The sequence below is a fragment of the Carassius gibelio genome, chromosome B15, assembly GCF_023724105.1.
Source record: "Carassius gibelio isolate Cgi1373 ecotype wild population from Czech Republic chromosome B15, carGib1.2-hapl.c, whole genome shotgun sequence".
Taxonomy (NCBI): domain Eukaryota; kingdom Metazoa; phylum Chordata; class Actinopteri; order Cypriniformes; family Cyprinidae; genus Carassius; species Carassius gibelio.
In genome coordinates this window covers 9,192,715-9,212,039 of record NC_068410.1, presented here as the reverse complement: position 1 = coordinate 9,212,039, position 19,325 = coordinate 9,192,715, and the positions used below count along the sequence as shown (strand labels likewise).

General features: G+C 34.9%; 3 protein-coding genes across 3 annotated transcripts; 2 read left to right on the top strand and 1 right to left on the bottom strand.

The window, feature by feature from the left end:
• The first annotated feature begins 1,161 nt into the window (after window positions 1–1,161).
• LOC127972217 (gap junction delta-2 protein-like) lies at window positions 1,162–2,522 on the top strand. The gene has a single exon (XM_052575562.1). It carries the CDS (start codon window positions 1,443–1,445, stop codon window positions 2,520–2,522), a length of 1,080 nt encoding a protein of 359 aa, XP_052431522.1. The 5' UTR covers window positions 1,162–1,442.
• A 1,661-nt stretch (window positions 2,523–4,183) lies between these two features.
• Window positions 4,184–5,915, bottom strand: LOC127972219 (ras-related protein Rab-1B-like). Its single transcript, XM_052575563.1, has 5 exons — window positions 5,902–5,915; window positions 5,603–5,675; window positions 5,330–5,425; window positions 4,733–4,864; window positions 4,184–4,641 (listed from the first exon to the last, which is right to left on the bottom strand). The coding sequence occupies exons 1-5, from the start codon at window positions 5,913–5,915 to the stop codon at window positions 4,420–4,422; spliced, it is 537 nt and encodes a 178-aa protein (XP_052431523.1). The 3' UTR covers window positions 4,184–4,419.
• Window positions 5,916–12,110: 6,195 nt separating this feature from the next.
• On the top strand, window positions 12,111–13,046 carry LOC127973051 (olfactory receptor 52J3-like). The gene has a single exon (XM_052577085.1). It carries the CDS (start codon window positions 12,111–12,113, stop codon window positions 13,044–13,046), a length of 936 nt encoding a protein of 311 aa, XP_052433045.1.
• Window positions 13,047–19,325: the final 6,279 nt, after the last annotated feature.

Below are 19,325 nucleotides of genomic sequence, written 5' to 3'. Positions count from 1 at the left end.
GTTTCTCCATTCCAGCAGGTTCTTTTGAACAATTTGTTTGACTGTTCACGGACATTCAGAGATGCTGCATCCCATTGTATTTTTAAATCTTTGTGACATTGTACATTGGGACTCTTTGTCTGAAAACAGTACAATGAGGGTTTGGATAGATGCCTGTGGTCAGCCCGTTTCCCCCAGCTCACACACTGAGGTCTTTTCCTGGTGACAAGCAGACCGTTTTTCAAATGTAGCAATGCAAATTTTGGCAATGCCATTTTTGTATACAAATTATCCATAGGTAAGTGTCTTTTTTCTTGTCTTTTTATTAGATTAATCAATGTAATGGTCATGATGTCGTACAATTTAATTAAAAGATTGAGGCATTTTATTGTCCTACCAAATTAAATAATGACTGTAAAGAGGATATAAGGATAATTCAGGATAATTGAGAGATTTTACAAATTTATCTAGATTCACCTCAATGTAGATGACACAATCAAGCAATTAGATTAAACATGAAACATTCATGAGGAAGAACTTAAATCAACATATATCAACATGTTGGCAACACAAATGAACATTTTCTGGAATATTGTTTTTAATTTGCCTAAAGAGTAGATTATTTAACTTTCTTATAGGAAAAGTTTACACAAAAATGAAAATTTGCGGAAAATTATAGCCTTAGGACATTCATGATGCAGTTGAGTGTCTTCATCGGAACAGATATATATATATATATATATATATATATATATATATATATATATATATATATATATATATATATATTTTTATCTTTACAAAATATTGATTGATGAACTAAGTCGTGTTGTAGATTATATTGTTTTTATCAACTATTTTAACTCTTACTCTGACGGCACCCATTCGCTGCAGAGGATCTGTTAGTTAGTAAGTGATGTAATGATGATGTATTGATGTAAAATTTCTCCAAATCTGTTGAGATGAAGAAATACACTCATCTACATCTTTGATGACCTGAGGGTGCGCAAATTTCAGCAAATTTACATTTCACGAGTTCACCCTTACATCTAATCTGAAGGCGAATAGTAGGCATATTTTGGCATGCTGTCCTGGGGGAGGGGTCCGGGCCCGGAGCACAGCCCGAACCCAAATAACTCCCCCTATCCCCAATTTGGGATAAATAGATTAGAAGTGAGGAGTTGGGGTGGAGGGGGGATGCCGAAAAAACTGTCGTGGGACAGGAGGTAGGAAGACTGGATATATATACGCTTGTGTGCTATTTAGGATGATTAGCTAAACGAGATGCACCTGTGCCAAATTGAATGATTATCTGACCGTGCTTCTCCCGAACTTTGTTAATAAAACCACATTTTTTGGTAAACTATTCTTTCAAGAAATAAAATTTATATAATATACTAGATAACAACATAACATAAATTCTTTGCCTTTCCACTATTTCCTTATTTTTCCAGATAAAAAAAATGGCTGACTGGTCAATTCTGGGCCGCTTTCTAACAGAGGTTCAGAATCATTCGACGGTCATCGGTAAGATCTGGCTGACGGTGCTTCTGATCTTTCGCATCCTGCTGGTGACCCTTGTTGGAGATGCCGTGTACAGCGATGAGCAGTCAAAGTTCACTTGCAATACGCTGCAGCCGGGCTGCAACAATGTCTGCTATGACACTTTCGCCCCTGTCTCACATTTGCGCTTCTGGGTCTTCCAGATTGTGCTGGTCTCAACACCTTCCATCTTCTACATAATCTACGTGCTGCACAAAGTCACCAAAGACGAGAAAATAGAGACAGAGAGGGTCCAGGCAGAGACTGAGGACTCCGTGGGAGACTATTCTGGGCAGCTGGAAGGGGACGGTGTCAGACTGGGATATGGACACCAGGGAGAAGAATGGAGTGGTCGGGATGAAGAAAGCATAGAGCAAAGTCTCCTGCAGGATGATTTCGGAAAGGAGGGCAAGGATCCAACCACACTCTCCAGTCAGGTTCTCCTCATCTATATTGTTCACGTCTTGATCCGCTCCGTCCTAGAGATCACATTTCTTGTTGGTCAGTACTACCTGTTTGGATTTGAGGTGCCTCATTTGTTTAGATGCCAAACGTACCCTTGTCCAACACGGACTGATTGTTTTGTGTCGCGAGCCACTGAAAAGACCATTTTCCTTAATTTTATGTTTAGCATTAGCCTGGGTTGTTTTCTCCTGAACATTGTGGAGCTTCACTACCTCGGATGGATCTACATTTTTCGCATTTTGTGTGCCGCCTGCTTCCTGTGCATCAGGCCAGAGAGGGAGCTGTATTCTCAACGCAGGCCTTTGCTGCTACGCCTGAGACATTCAATGCGTAGCAGGCTGGTCCTACAGTCCCCCACAACCACCTTGTCTGAGGAAAAGACGGCAACGGCTTTGCTTTCACACGGCCCAGCCATTTCCTTTGAGACTGACTCCACTCTTGAATGCACCTCAAAGAGGACCCCAGAGGAGAGCGAATGCATGAGGCTGAAATTGGCCAACATGGCTAGATTTACTGGCAAAAAGTCCTGGTTGTAATGTGTATTGACGGTTTTTATTTTCTCTTGTTACATAAGCTCATTGTAAATTTCAGTTTAAGGCCTGTTTCACACACCCTGACCATATTAACAAGTAACAGCTTTCACAATGCATACAGGCAGTTTTGCGGTCAAGAAGAAGCACTGAAAGAACATTTGGAGCACTTCATGCTGAAATCAGCAGAAAAAATCTTTTGAAATAGAAACTTTTGAATTAGAGCAACATAAAATGATGGAGCAACCTATTTGTTTGAAAAAAGACACGTGTTTTTAAAGGAAATACTTTATTTAAACTTACTTAAAGCTGCGTTAGGGAACTTTTGATGCTCTAGCGGTTAATAAACAGAACTGCTTGCATCTTGCGGAAGAACATCGTAGCCGGAACTACTTCTCTCTGTTTATGTCTATGAAGAATCAAAAAGGTACTGGGTTACTCCGCCACGGTACCCCCGAAGCAATCTAAAATAGTCCGAATATAAACACTTAATATAGGTGCACCTTAGTGATTCAGGACACGCTAAAAACACGGTTTGGAAAATGGATTCATGGTGTACTCGCTTATTATATACATTTTTCTACATTTTGAACACAAACAAAGTTACGGACCGCAGCTCTGATTGGTTGATTTCTTACCGGGAGCGGTCTGTAACTGCAAATGGCAATAGGACCACTGGGAGGAGCCAGAGGAGCTTGATTTTTTTCACAGATTATCTGTCTCATATTCTACTGTCAGGACATAATGACAGGTTTAATAAATATGTAAAAATATTTTTTTACAAAAGTTCCCTACAGCACCTTTAATATATGAAATTCTGTATTTTGAATTGTGCATTGCATTGTGTTTTAGAGGTGTCTGTATAAGTCTTTCTACTATTGTAGCAGCTCAAAATGAGCCCATAGGATATGTGAAACAGGCCTAAAACTTTTAGTGATTGAATACTATGTTGTGATCTTGTCAGCTGAGCTTGTTAGCACTGAGTTGTTTTGTCGTGTAGTAATGTTCAGTGCATTTTGTGTTTGATTCAAATGCTTGCAATGCTTGACTTAAAAAAGTTTAACCCTTTCAGAGCTTTTATTATAAATCAAGATGCACAACTTTCAAATATTTTGAAATATCATAAAAATGAATATCATATATTCAGCTAAATGTCCAGATATGACCATCACATAATGTATATTACATCTCCTTAATTGTATTATTACTTGAATTTTTTTCAGTAATGAGATGAGGTAATGACTATTTATTTCTTCATGACACTGAGACACATATAATGCAGTGTCATGCACAGCAACTCTTGGGCCAGTGCTTTATCTGCGCATGTAATACTTACTTGCACATTAGGTTGATCTGAGTGTTTATTTAGATTCAAATGCAGTGCAAATGCTTCTGTATATGCAATGCACAGTGAGAGATTGCTTGACACTCATAAAAAGCTTTTTAATGTATATACATTTTTTATTTTTTGAGAAATTGAAAAGTAAACATATTTTAAGCTGAACTTTTCTTAGATTTCTTTGTGTTGCTTCTTTTAAGAAGGCTACTGAAAATTCAGTTTTCCATCACAGAAACAAATTACATTTCTAAAATATATTAAAACAGAAAATAAATTATTTTAAATTGTAATAATATTTCACAATACTAATGTTTTGTTGTATTTTTCATTAAATAAATGCAGCATAAGAGATTATAATAGGATAAGAGGTTGAGGCTAACAGGTTTGGTTCATTACCAAAAACGAGAAAAGAGCATTTACAGAAAAGGCATGTACAACTTTCATTAGCTCATGGAAACATAAAATCAATGAATTATTTCATATTCAGAATGAAAAAGAAGGAAAAAGAGAAACACATAAAATGATAAACAAAAATATTAACTTGAATTTAAAAGATGCTGAGCACTAACAACAAGAGCTGACCTCCTCAGCTACTGACTTCTCTCCACCAGGCCATAAGGGGGCACTGTTTATTTTGGATCCCATTTTAATAGCTTCATTCTGAACACTGTCCGTCCCAACCCTCTTCTGGATTTCAGAGGCCATTGTTAAAAATGCCTTCTCTACGTTGTTTGCGTTCTTGGCACTCGTCTCCAGGAATGGGATTTTGAGTGACTCCGCAAATTCCTGTAAACAGTGCAAATTAAATAATTGCTTGGATCTGCCATTTCTGTAGAGCAGACTTGACCATAAATTTGCATTAGCAGAGTGTGCTTACCTTTGCTGTGGTAAAGTCTACCACCTTTTTTGAGGCAAGGTCACTCTTATTACCGACTAACAACTTGGAGACATTTTCACAGGCATAGCGGTCAATTTCTTCTAACCATTGCTTCACATTGTTGAAAGACTCCTGTAAAAGCAAAGTACTCCATTAAACATTCTCTATTCCCAAAACTGCATAACATTTTGTAATATTCAATAGTATTACCTGCTCTGTGACATCATAGACAATTATAATCCCATGTGCCCCTCGATAATAACTGGATGTTATTGTTCGAAATCGCTCTTGCCCTGCTGTATCCCACTTTAGGACAAAGAAACATGAAAAAATGAACAGAATTTATTTGCAAAAAATGCCATGTGACTGGTGGTTAATCAGCATATTATTAGTTTTTGTCACTTTTTACAATTTTAATACAAAAATATTTTGTACAAAAATAATTCTCTTTTAAATGTCTTGTTCCACAAGCATTTGTTTAAAACAGATCTAACAGATCAAAAAAAAAAAAAAAAAAAAGCAACACATGCCTGTCACAAACCAACTAACTTAGTCTGAATATGAATGTATATAAATGTCTATAACGTCTTTACTCACAATCTGCAGTTTAACAGTCTTCCCCTCCATTTCAATAGTTCTGATTTTAAAATCCACTCCAATAGTGCTAATGTAGCTCTCTGTATAGGTGTCATCCTGTTAGAATAATTATGTCATCAACAGAATTATCAGCTCGTTTCTTCCATGACAGATTCTTAAAAAATACATATATTTTGTTTTACATTGATAAAAACAACCGGCACATAGATTTGAAACATCAGTACAGTGAAAGAACTTTTAAACAGAATATTAAGGGTAAAATATTTAGCTTACAGCAAACCGTAGAAGTAAACACGACTTTCCTACACCAGAGTCCCCAATCAGCAACAACTTGAACAGGTAGTCACTGAGAAAAACATTATGATATTACTGACATGTTACTGTACTGGGCATTCATGCATTTTTATTCACCTATTATTTGGGGGCAAAATTTATAATACTAAGATTAATGGCACAAATTAGAGGCCTCCACTATTCATTGCACTGTTAGCAAAACAATATACTGTAAACAAAAGGACAAACTAGCACCGCAATAATGTAGACAAGCAATCTTGAGAGCCAAAACTACTTACTACTCAGGATTCATCCTTAGGGTTAGTAATAGCAAGATGTTGTTTAAATGTCTTTCAGCCTGATTATCTTTGTTCAGCTGGTTTCTGTCCTTAGAAATGCAAACAGCAACAACCGTGGCAATAGTGAACCCAGATACTGCTCCATCATTTATTCAAGGCTTGATCAGGTTACAAAGTGGCCATTGCCTGTTTTTTAAAGTTGCAGGCCTGTAGAAGTGACAACGAGGGTGATACAGGAGCACATATTGATTTCTGCTAAATTCTGAAGACACAAAGCTGTCCGTGTATTACGTAACTGTACCAACCACCCGGCATGATGTTATTGTAGTCTCAGAACAAGTTAATCACTAAAAAAAGTACAAACAAACAAACAAAAAAGTTATGAAACTCATGAAATTCATATTAACAGGCAAGAAAAAAGAGTGAACCCAAGGCAATCACCAGATAACTTTGCCAAAAACTAATTTGTAATAGCAAACTACTTCCGCTAGAGGACGCTGAAGAACGAAATAATCCACTCATCTCATTATTGTTGAATGTTTTGTCAATGCAAGATATTCCAATACACGATATTACATAACAAGAGGGCATTAAAATGGTATAATGTTGTATTTTTAAAAATAATCTTTTTAATAAGCAAAAGATCTTCTTAAAATATTTTTTTTTCGTTTGGAAAAGCTGGCTGAAGATTCACCACTAATGATGGATTTATGTACAAACCCAATATTTTGAGGCACACATTTTCAAGTCTGATGATGTTGCACAATGTTGTTGCTAATTTTATTATTAAATTATTTTATTTTCATACTTTTGTTTTTAGAAATGCCATACAGTCATACAGAACAGTTATGGCAATAATCTTGCTGCAAACAGATACTGTAACAACAAAACAATACAGGCCAAGAGATCCAAGAGGGCCAATTATTGTGTTCCCTAGACTCTAATAAACTCAAGAGGCTTACTGAAGATACTGCAACAGAAAATTACTTCATGACATGTATTGCTTTTCCTTGTAAAATGATCCTCCATTCAATACTTGAAATTAACTCTTTACATGCCAACATGCAGCACTTTTAGAAACAATTCACATCACATTTAAAAACAATTAGTTTCACTCACAAAGGTCTAATGTACTGCAATTTTTTTACATTCCTATTCGACACAGTTGCAGAAATTGCCTGGTAAATGTCTTGAATGCTTTCCTTCATGATCACTATCATATTTTGAGTCAATCATGTGACTCTATTACTCCTTGTAGCGGACAGAAAAAACAAGTTGTTTTACACAGTTACTAAGAAGCCACTCCAAAAATCATATATCGTCTATCAAGGTTTTTATAAAAAACAACAAAAACAGCATGTTGTGTCAATTAGGTATTTTTATTATATTAAATGACGTGAAATTGTAACAAAAATGACAGTGATCTAACAACCGTTATTAGCAGAATACATGAATAAATTACAATTGACACTTAACAGAAATACTTGAAGAAGTAAAACAAAAAAGAAACAGAAAATATTGTAATAAAGACCAAGTTCCAGTGAAATACTGTATTTTCACAATCCTCTATGAATACTTTGAGAGGCCATCATTATGTGTATTTTAGTGTGATTGAGTAGCACTTTCTCTCTGCAGATGACAAGGTTTTAGGATGTGACATCATCTGAAATACACAATTGAGTTTAGAGTTACAATGTACCTCCTTCCATTTGTTTATGTAAAAACTCTTTTGTTTATGAAGGCCGAAAGTAGTATGTGAGCACTTCACAATGTTATGTTTATGCATAAACCCAAGTAATAAATAAATAAAAAAATTCTAACAACATAAACCATAAATTCTATATCATTGTTACTTACTTACAAAGCTGGACGCACTTACATGTTCTCTTAAACTAAAAAGAGAAAAATACATGATTGGTAGGAAACCCGTTACACAGTTTGAAAGTTTAAAATAATAAACATTTTAAGAAATAAATCAGAGTGTGTTTATGTGTTTTTGGCTAAGGTCCAAAAAATTAGTAATGAGCCTTTTCTTTTTTCTTTGAGTGTAGTGAAATTGTAGCAAAAATGTCAGTGCTCTTAACAACAGTTGACAGATGACATTGAACATGAATAAATAAATAAAGAAGTAAAACAAAAAAAATATGTGATGAAGACAGTTCCAGTGAAAAATCTTCACAATTCTCTATGATTGCTAAGTCCATAATTTTGAAGTGACTGAGTGTTAGTTTCTTTCTGAGAGGATGAGGTTGTGGCATGATGCATCTCAAATAAATAATTGAGTTTAGAGTTGTCTATATGATTATGTAAAAACAATAATGTCTATGAAGGCCAAAAGCAAAAATGGACAGAATGTAAGCCCTTGAGTATATTAAAAGAAAAAGATGATATAAAGTCATGGGATAACTTCAATATATTTCTTTTTGTGCCTAGGTATGTTTATGCATAAACCCAAGTAAGTAAGAATGAAATCATTTAACTGTTGTGAGTGTGTTGACAGTCTGTGTATTTGGATGGCTGAGCTCCAGAAAATCAGTAATGAGGAGCTTTGACAGTTACAGATTTAAAAAAAAACAAAAAGGGCTGGAATAAAGAATCCTAAACTCTTAAACAAAGAACAATTTCAGCATAAAAGGGTTCTTCAGTATTCTATGGTTCTTAATAGAACCGTTACTACTGTACATGTAAAAACCATTAAAGAACCATCTTTTTTTAGAGTGTAGTTCCATACTCTACCAGCAGGGGCAATCTGTGCTATGCTACCAGTAACTCTACAACATTTAAAGTGACCTGAGGCTTAATTCGCTTATTAAATTCAGGCCCTTGTTCCCTACAGTCTTAATCAACTCACATCAGCTTTCCCTTGACCAATGTTTCACAAACTTAATTAATATGTTTCCTCTCTGGTCTTTAGTCCCAGTAGGGTCAGTGTTTTCATGGTACATTGACATAAGTCTAGAGAATTCTGGATTCCGATAGATCTGTGTTTCACATTAAGGCACATTTAATACATCTAACTAACTTGACACTCCCAAATCAAGGCCAGGAAGCTCTATGCTAATGTATTAAGAAATATATTAATTGAATCAGACTGTTAGAAAGGAGATGTGTCCACAATGTGCAGTAAAATTGGGTTATTGATACATAATTATATATGGAACCGAGCTAGATCAGTGACTCTCACTAAATTTTTCATGCTCTGCATTCTCTTTACAGCCAAATTTGTAAACTATTGTCTGACAATGATATGTATTAGTTCATGATAGAAATATTTAATAAAATCAAAACTGTAAAAAAATTGTTCTTTTATGTTTTATGTTAAGAAAGTCTTTGTTGTTTAAGAAGTTTTGGTTATGATTAAAAAATTATTGAGATCACTTGCAAGTACAGGATGTTTGACATAAATCCCCAAGGTTTTATTAGCAACAGTGTTTTTAGTTAGGGTGTTGGATAACTGGTGAATTGTCTTGAAGCACTAGAGGTTTATTATCAAAGGGTTTTTTGTAAGTGACAAAACAAAACTACAGGCCATTAATAGACTCTCCCACAGGTCTCATAATTCAGACATTTTAAGGTGATGAAATGGTCTGGCGTTTGTAAAAAAAAAAAAAAAAAAAAAAAAAAGAAAGAAAGAAATAAAAAGAAAAAGAGACTCATTGGCTTAGCAAATATATGCCTGGGTAAGTTTTTCATATTATTAAATTGGATTGAGAAAGACAAATTACTGATCTACTATGTAAATGTATTAATATTCTTCTGAGCCAAAATGTAAACATTATGTTCTCCTTTAAAACCTTCAGACCGGTCTGACCTGGTGTGGTATATCTTTTCTTACTGATCCAACTTATGGTTTTTGTAAACCAGACTATCAAAATCACCTAAAATCTCATAGACTTTCATTGAGGGTGTGAAAACTTTTATACAATAAGATATGTGGAGTTTTTAAGCTGTCTACTGCCATAGCTTAGCTTAAAAACTCCTTACTGAAAAACTGCTAAAACCAGCCTAAGCTGATTGGCTTCTTTGGCTGGTCTCCCAGGATGGTTTTAGCCTGACTATGTCAGACTTCGTACTTCTGCTCAATTTTAGTTCGCTCCTGTACTCAGTCTGAGACAGCATACCATCTCCCAGTTTTCCGGCTCCGCAACAGCCGTCTTATCAACAAACAGAGGGCGGGCTGAGAGCCGTGACATAGACACTAAACTAAGTGTAAGCGCCACATTTAAGATTGTAGTTTATGTTAGAGAAATCTAACTTTTCCCTCTGCCCAAGTACCTCAAGGAATGACGGCCCGGAAGTGGCCCAGAACTGGATTAACGACTCGGGCCACACATGGGCCATAACAAGCCCGAATCTCAGCCAGTTAATCAGCCTTAGCTGGCCCTGATCTGGGCCAAAACAGGTTTTATTATTGGTGCCAATTCTCACCCTTAAGTAAACCAGAATCCCCAAATCTGAGCCAAACCTGAGCCTTATATAGCCCAGATCCAACCCAGACAGCAAGCAGTGTCGGCCCAGATCCGGCCCGAATGGATTTCACACGGGCCAGATGTGGGCCGTTTCTGGGCCAACACTATATTGCTGTCTGGGAATTTTTATGTTTCATATCATTACCTTGTATATTATTATGATCGCAATTATTCATTTTGTGTCATTCTTTAACGTACACACAATCTATGCCAATAAAGTACATTAAACTGAATAGAAAATCAGACTTAAAACCCACACATCATGTAACTGTGCAATAAAAAAAACGTATTGCATTGGTTTTTCTATTCATTTTTATAAAGAACAAATCAACCAATAAAGAGTGAGTGTATAAAGTCTATAAGAGAAATGTAACAGATAGAAACATGTAACTTAATCATAATAATTTATTACAGATGTGACAAAGAGCAGTACCACAGTAGTCCAAATGATGATGCTTTGCAGTTGCAGTCCACTCTAACACAAAGAACAATTTCAGCATAAAAGGGTTCTTCAGTATTCTATGGTTCTTAATAGAACCGTTACTACTGTAAATGTAAAGAACATTTAAAGAACCTTCTTTTTTTAGAGTGTAGTTCCATACTCTACCAGCAGGGGCAACCTGGGCTTTGCTACCATTAATGCAGGGTACACACGAAAAGATTTGGTGTGTGACATTCTTTAAAGCTATAGAGAATAGAACAGACGGCTCCTTTCGTTTCAAATCGCTCTCGCACGAACAATCACGTGCACATATATCGTTCCCTGTAGATCTCACCTTCTCACATGCAGCCTCTCGATTATGTACAATACCTGTATGTTATTGTTGAAACTGCTTTGGATGTTTTAGGCAATATTAAAATCCTGGCCAGAATGTGTCCCATATGAACAGTGCATAAGGCCACCCTACCTATAATGAAAAGGTTCCATGGATGTTAATGGTTCTTCATTGAAAAACAGAAGCCAATAAAGGACGATATTCTGCTAATGGAGCTGTTCCTCATGTCTGCTAGGCCTGATTGAAATCTAATCAACATAGCCATAAGTATCAATAGATTAAAGTAAAGTATGAGTAGATTAAAATAATATGACATTCTTTTTGACATGCACCTTATACAGGACATCAAACCATGTTTGACATTCACTGAAAGTGATAATTAATTGACTCGATCTGGTTATATCAATAGTTTCTATGATCTACTTACATGCCTATGATTCTTCTGCAAAACGCTGCCCTGAAAACATACAAACATAGCTGATATCTTACTTTTCCAATTTAATTTGAGGTATTCAGGATTGTTGTGGTAGTCCCAAGTCTCCCGCTACTCTTCATCTTTTAGTTTCATGCTTTTTCCCCACAAATTTTCCTGTCTTGAGGGGTTCAGATGTAGGTGATGTCAGAAATATGTTTGTCTATATAAGACAAATGTGTTTCACTGTCCTTCATAACTGACTTCACTTGAATGTAGTCTCTTCTACTGCATGAGGTAAGAAACATTAATTGTGTTGCCTGTCAAGTTATATTATATAAAGATATTTTGGGGTAATTTGATATCATTAATTACTTTTCCAAAGATTTCACAGGGTCATAATGGAGAACATATCCATCATAGTCAGTTTTAAACTGAACCTGGATCAATTGTTTTATTTTTTTAATTGAATAAAGGGAAATTTGGTGTTTTATTGATATGAATGTAAACATACTATTATTTTTCTTGTATTCCACAGATTCCAGAGTCATAATGGAGAATTTATCCATCATAGTCAGTTTTGAGCTGACCCTGGATCAATTTTCCATCCCTCCAGGAGCAAAATATCCCGTATTTATCTTTGGCATCTTCATCTACATGTTTGGTGCTTTTTGTAATCTGACCCTGTTGCTCCTCATTATTCTGACACAAAGTCTTCACAAGCCAATTTATGTGATTTTGTTCAGCCTCCCTCTGAATGATTTTGTGGGAATTACTTCCATGCTTCCCAAGGTTCTCTCTGACATTGTGACAGAAACCAATAATACATACTATCCCCTATGTGTTCTCCAGGGTTTTCTGCTCCACATGTATGGAGGTGGTGTTTTTTTCATCCTGGCAGCCATGGCTTTTGATCGCTATATTGCCATTTGTATGCCATTGCGATACAATAGTCTAATGACACCCAGAGTTGTTATGGGGATTGTGGCTCTTGTATGGGGGTTTGACTTTTTATTAATTTGTACACTGTTTTCCTTGCAGGGAATGCAGTCAAGATGTAGATCCCATATTGTGAGTGTGTTTTGTGATAACCCTTCTCTTTTTAAGCTGACCTGTGGTAATACTATAGTTAACAACATTTTTGGCTTATTTACAACAGCCATTATGCAGATTATTAGTGTTTCCATTCAAGTATTTTCTTATGTGAAGATTCTGATTACCTGCTTGGTTACAAGTAGGTCTGACACAAAGAGCAAGGCCATCAACACCTGCGTTGCTCAACTGGTCATTTTCGTCATGTTTGAAATTTTTGTGACTTTCTACATCCTGTCCCACAGGTTCTCAAATGTTAATGCAAATCTGCAGAAAATTGTGGGAATGCTTATTTTTTTGGTGCCTCCTGTTATGAACCCAATTGTTTATGGACTGAACAGCCACGAAATCCGAAAACATTTCCTTAAAATCTTTCACAGAAAAATATATTTTTAAATGTGTTTTATTATATAAGTTTGTGCCAAGATGTCTCATAAAGCCTTCTGCTGATGTTCAAAGACAATTCCAATAAACTATTTCTAATATGTAGAGGGCAATTGCACAACTATTTTCACTTTAGGGAAAATTTATGCATTCACAATAATGCCAAGACCTATATTAATAAAATTATTGTTAAGCTATATAAAAAGAACAACAACAACAACTAATTTTGCCTTCACCAGTGTAACAATTCTTTATTTCTCACTTATTATATAGAAAATTACAAATATTAGTTGATCATAATCAATCCACAAACTCCAGTTCTACATCTGAAACCAATTAAAGGGAACAATACCACATCAGAAAAAAAACCTTTACAACTTTTGAGAAAATTAGCAGAAGATTAAAAGCAAAGAATATTTTTATTTGCTTTGTTCCAAATGTCTTGCTTACTTGCATAATTATAATAGAGAATGCAGAAGTGCATAATGTCATTTTCAGTGTTAACTGATATCTGCTATCATGAATGGCATTTTATGACAAACATCATTAGGCAAAAGCCAGGCCCTGTCATTTTATGGTAAAATACAGTTTTCAGGGTTTGTGTATTCATGAAGACTATAAAACATTCTGATTTTTTTCCTGTCACTTCAGTGTGAAACAATCAGTTTTTTTATGTGAAAAAAAAAATAAAAAAATAAAATAGAAGGTGTAGATAATCTTTGTTCTGCCTGCTTTTGTCATTAGACATGCAAACCAAAAAGTTCAGACACATAATTTCTGTAAGTAAAATAGCAGTCTCATGCTCTGTTCTGTTTATACAGACATTATTTGATTCAGACTGGATATTTAAAATGATACAAGTTTGTCTGCTGAGTGCATGGAAAAAGATAAACACACACACACACACACACACACACACACATATTCTATATATATATATATATATATATATATATAGAAGTGCTGTCAGTTGATGAACATTTTTCATGCAGTTATTTACATGTTTCAGTTTATTAATTTAATTAATCACAATTCATTGCAAAATAACCTTGACTATGAAAATACCCACAAAAGATTATTAAAAAAATTTTTTTTTGTTAAATCAAAGTATCAAGTAGACATTGCAAATTGTAGCTTTTGAAATATTTTATCTGATTCAACAACAACATAAAATTATTACAGATAAATATTTAGGCTACAATTTAGGCCTAACATAAACTATGGAACATAAAAGGAAATAATTTGAGAAGTACCTGAGTGTTGTTTGTTCATACAATGAAAGGCTTTGGAAACCACAACAGCTTTTTTTTTTACAAAAAGTCTTCAAAATACCAAAGAAAGGTTTGAATTGACATGAGGGACGTAAACGAGTAAATGATGACATAATAAAAAAAAATTGGGGAATAGGCTATAAATATACTATACATTAAAACTATACCTTTAATGTTTTTATTATTATTATTAAGTCAATTATACTCTAAATAATAAACTAAATCTGCTGGCAGGTGCCAGTAAATGTATTTTGTAATTCATTCAAACGGCTGATTAATTCAGGAAAGAGTGAATCAGAAGTTGCTGCCGACTTTATTTCAGTGTAGAGACATATTTCCAGCTGAAACGGAATATTGAATAGATGGCATGGTCTTATTTTTGCGCCCCTCCTCTCTGTCTCTCCCTCATACAAACTAACGGTTTTAGGGGCGTGGTTAAGGATATTCATCTCAAGCTGTCAAACTGACGTCATCAGAAAATGAATGCCATTTTTTTCAGTGGATTAACTTGCACTGAATAATTGTTCACATCAAGACTATCTAGTTGCGCTGGTAAAGTAAATAAGGTCAATTTTGATTTAATGTGTACTTTAAAGGTAAAATATTATTTGCAAGATTGAGCAAAAATACATAATATTGTTCTTAAAATATAACACAAAATAAACGTTTTATTTACTGAACTGTTGTATAAAATCACATTTAAACTCGTGATATTCAGGACAAAATCAGCACTTGTGTAATCATATACAGTATATAGTATATTAGCAACTGTTTCTATGGGTTGCTGTATGTAAGCCGTCCGCCATATTGTAATGGTCAACTGGATGTCATTCACCATAATATTCACTGAATATTCAAAAAATGCCACAATCCTGCACAGAAAGGCTCAATGGCTCTCTGAGAAACTTCAGTATGGTGAATGATGTCAAGTTGACCATTGCAAGATGGCAGACGCATCTATGTGCTTGGGGCTGTTGAATAGGACATCTATACATGTGTGTAATAGTCTGCTGCTCTTCTTGCTCGTGTGATATGGTATGATATAAATATGAGACAAAAAACACATACAGGGGAATTTTTGCACCAATATCTTGAATTTTAGTGCATAACTGCATTTATGGCATTATTGTCCTGCATCATATTTGGCAACTGTCTGAAATGTAAGATGACATACATGTCTGGGGGTGGGGCCATGTGTTAACTGAGTTAAAATATCTTAATCACGTTATTATAATTATTATTTTTATAACTAATTAATTAAGTTAACACATTAAACTGACAGCCCTAATATATATATAAATGACTTACTATTAGAAACAAAAGCAAATTTAAACAGTGGACCTACTAAGGGCATGTTTATCATGTGCACCTTCTTTTCTTTTTAAAGTTATTCTGATTCAAACCTTTTTAAATTCAAAAACAACTTACAGTCAAGCTCGTCATCCCAAAGGTATTGTTAGTGGCATTGTTCATATTGACCTCTTAACATCAACACAATTAGTGACACAATTAGTTAATTATCAAGTTGTTTATTGTATGTGACAAAACCAAATGGACGCCATTAATGAAATCCCTCCAGATCTCATCAATCAGACTGACATAGGCCTACTAAAGGTCCCAATGGACCAATAATGACATGAATGTGCAACTGTTATTATTATTGCAATGAACTTAGAGTACCAGTGAATGTTAAGCATTGAATTACAATGTGTAAATTTAGTTCAAATGTTACCATCCAAAATCTGATCTCTTAAAATTACATGGTTAGACCTCCAAGTGAAGACAATCAAAAGCTTATGTAGACATTTTTTAGACTAAAGAGTTTTACATACTTTAAATACAGCGAATTCTACAGCGCTTTGTGCTCTGGAAACATCCACACTTCTGATTTAACCCATAAAATTAATTTTATTGGTATAGATAAATGTATTGCTATCAATTTTTACTTTGATAAAACCAGTTAATTTAGGTTTTTAGGTTTACACAACACAGTTATTAAATAAAAATGGAAGATGTTTTATTAATTTTGGCTGTTCATTTACAAAACAACAGCACTTTTGGGGGCATGAAAATGCCAATTTTTAAAAATGGGTTTCAAAAGTTGAAAATTATACCATAATCCTCTCTGTAAACTTCAAAAATGTGAATTTGTGTAAACAGTTATTTCATGCTATGTGTATCACACGTTCAGTCTATAGGCATGATGAATACTTTAAGAATAGGTATGTGCACAGGTGCGTAATGTTTCTTTAGAAAGTGACAAAGTGACAGCGTTTTTAATCATTTTAACAGATCCGTGTGAATGAGGATTATTTTTTGACAACATTGTTGTCTGTGTGTGAAACTTTTTAAAAATGCCAAAACTTTTGTTTTGATTACATTGCTGTAGTGTAATTTACCCTTAGTTACCATTTTTAGGTTTTAGGTTTTTTAGGTTTATGTCAGTAATGGCATACAAACCCATATTTCTTTTACTGGAGGGCCTATATTGCCCTACAGCCTTGCTTTCATAGCTGCCAGCTTGTCCATTTTATAATAAATGCAGTATACTAAAGATCCCACTCTTTTCATTTCAAGAAAAAAAAAGGTGGTGGACTCAGTGATTTGGGGGCCTAAGCAAATTCCAGGTGTTGGGCCCTAACACAATAAGGGTGTCAGGGTTTCATAATTTATTGAAGCAGCCCTGGGTGCCGTCATTGGCTAGCGGACCCCTACCTGCTATTAGCATTCCATTGACTCCCATTCATTTTGGCGTCACTTTGACAGCGAATAACTTTACATCTGAGGCGTTTAAAGACTCCATTTGTTCATTCACTATTTCTAAAGAAACACGGAAATGTATAAAAGGCTCCATTATCTAGTATCTTACGTTATAGTCCCGTAGAAGCAGTTTTTGTAAAAATAGGCTAACGATTGCAACATAACCTGCGAATCTCTGTCGCACGTTAGAGAAATTACCGTATGAACAGGAGGAGAAGCTCGCAGGCAATCTTCTATTGTCTATGAAGCAATCGGGGGAATGTGGAGGCATAAAGTCAAGGGAGATAATTAATCAGAATACTTACCAAAATTTGCTCCTGTTCACGCTCGCCTTCCCTGCAAGTTTCAGTGGGTCATTCAGATTTCTCTTGGCACAGCGATTAGAAGACTTACAATTGTCAGACAGGTTGCTCACGTGACATCTACGTCATCAAGCTCAGTTTGAGTCTGTGCAGTATGCTCGACCCCTAGGAACTGCATGCTTCTAATTGACTCCATTTTTCTCCATTGAATCCAATGGGGTCGCTGTGTCCATTTCTTTTACTGTCTATGGTTGAATCCAATGGGGTCGCTGTGTCCATTTCTTTTACTGTCTATGGAGAGTACAAAGTGTGTGTGTGTGTGTGTTCGTGTGCATCCAATACCAATACTTCTTCGCTGCGTTCACCTTCAGCCCTTATCACAGTGTGACAGTTCTTTTTTCTTCCAACAAAAATAAAGCGACTAACACCCATTAAAACGTACTTTAGATAACGATCATTATGCAGCCATGCACAGAAATTAATAAAGACGCACATCATTGTCTGAAAGCACTAAATGTCACAGAGAGATAAACATCATGTGGAGTTATTTTGTTTTGTATTGTTAAATATAATTTTGTATTAAGTAATAATGAATCATTAGTGTATCATGAGAGTAAGAGTAAAGGAATCTAAAGTAATTGATTTACTGAAGTGGCAAATTGATAATAAATGTTGTTATTTTTAATAAACAGAAACAAATAAAAGATTAAACATATTGCCAATAGACAATTAATTATAACATTAATACATGTTTTGTCTAAATTCTTAATGAATATTAGCTGGTTAGTTAAATGATTTGAAATGAAATAAATTTTCAGGGGGTGACTTGATGTATAACCAACCGTATTGTTGATTATAAAGGCAAAAAGAAAATTATATTTCATTGTAGATGAATATACATTTTTTTTTCTTGTTGAGCAGAGTAGGTCTGAAATGAGCAACAGTCAGGTGAGAATAGAACGTAGACAGCCTCTCACACACAATACCACTAGTTCCCAAGATTCATTGCAGTCATTGCTTGTTTTAATTGTCTGCCAATTTCCACGTACATTTCATAAGAAAAAGCAGTGGTATCATCAAAGGATAAACATGAATGTCCTAATAATGAATCAGGAAGTCTTTATTGTAAAAAAAAAAATCTACATTCTCAATTTTCTAGTGACTGGTCACATCTAAATTTTCAGTTTGTTTTTTACAGTGTTGTATACGGCTCGGTGAATACTCCTACTCCCATACATGAAATACAGAGAATACAATGGAATAGTGGATTGCATTAAGGTTAGTAGTATACAATACACTAATAGTCAAAAAATATTTTTTAATCATACCCTTATTGGGGCTGAGCCCCCCTAAAATGAAAATCTTAGAATCGCCCCTGCGACATTCCATTAATAAGCTCTCTACACAGCACAATGAATCTCTTATTTACATCATATCTACAATTTGTTATAATGAGAGGATTCCCGAGCTTAGAGAACTCAGCACTTTACAAAAACTTAGCATTTTGAGTGGTCAGTGGATTCTAACTTTAACTTTTCTTGTCATTGCGTTCAAGAAACCATCAGATATGTCTGTGATTGGCTACACTGCTCAATACTGCAAATATGTTGGAGATGGCCTCCCTAGGTGGTATGTAAGTATGTCAAGTCTGTTTGAGAATCTGTGTCCTATTTGTGACAAGTATTATGCATTATTCGTCTTCAGGGGTTATAATGTGGATGATGTCAGTATGATGACTGTCTATATAAGAAAGTTTCAGCTTGAATTTGTTGAAGACAACATCAGCATACTGCAGTCTTTTCTAACTGAAGTGCTGGTAGAGGTTTGAAGTGTGAATGAAGTGAGTAATATACTGACAAATGTTTTATTCTTCAATTAATTAAGGGGAAATTTGGTGTTTTATTGATATGAATGTAAACATATTATTTTTCTTGTATTCCACAGATTCCAGAGTCATA

What these genes read in the sequence shown, in the direction of transcription:
- LOC127972217 (XM_052575562.1), top strand. Translation starts at nt 1,443, where the DNA reads ATGGCTGACTGGTCAATTCTGGGCCGCTTTCTAACAGAGGTTCAGAAT.
- LOC127972219 (XM_052575563.1), bottom strand. An exon ending in GTTTACTTCTACGGTTTGCT is followed by an intron (nt 5,426 to 5,602) that starts GTAAGCTAAATA and finishes TTATTCTAACAG; the next exon opens with GATGACACCTATACAGAGAG. An exon ending in AGACTGTTAAACTGCAGATT is followed by an intron (nt 4,865 to 5,329) that starts GTGAGTAAAGAC and finishes TTGCTTTTACAG; the next exon opens with GAGTCTTTCAACAATGTGAA.
- LOC127973051 (XM_052577085.1), top strand. Translation starts at nt 12,111, where the DNA reads ATGGAGAATTTATCCATCATAGTCAGTTTTGAGCTGACCCTGGATCAA.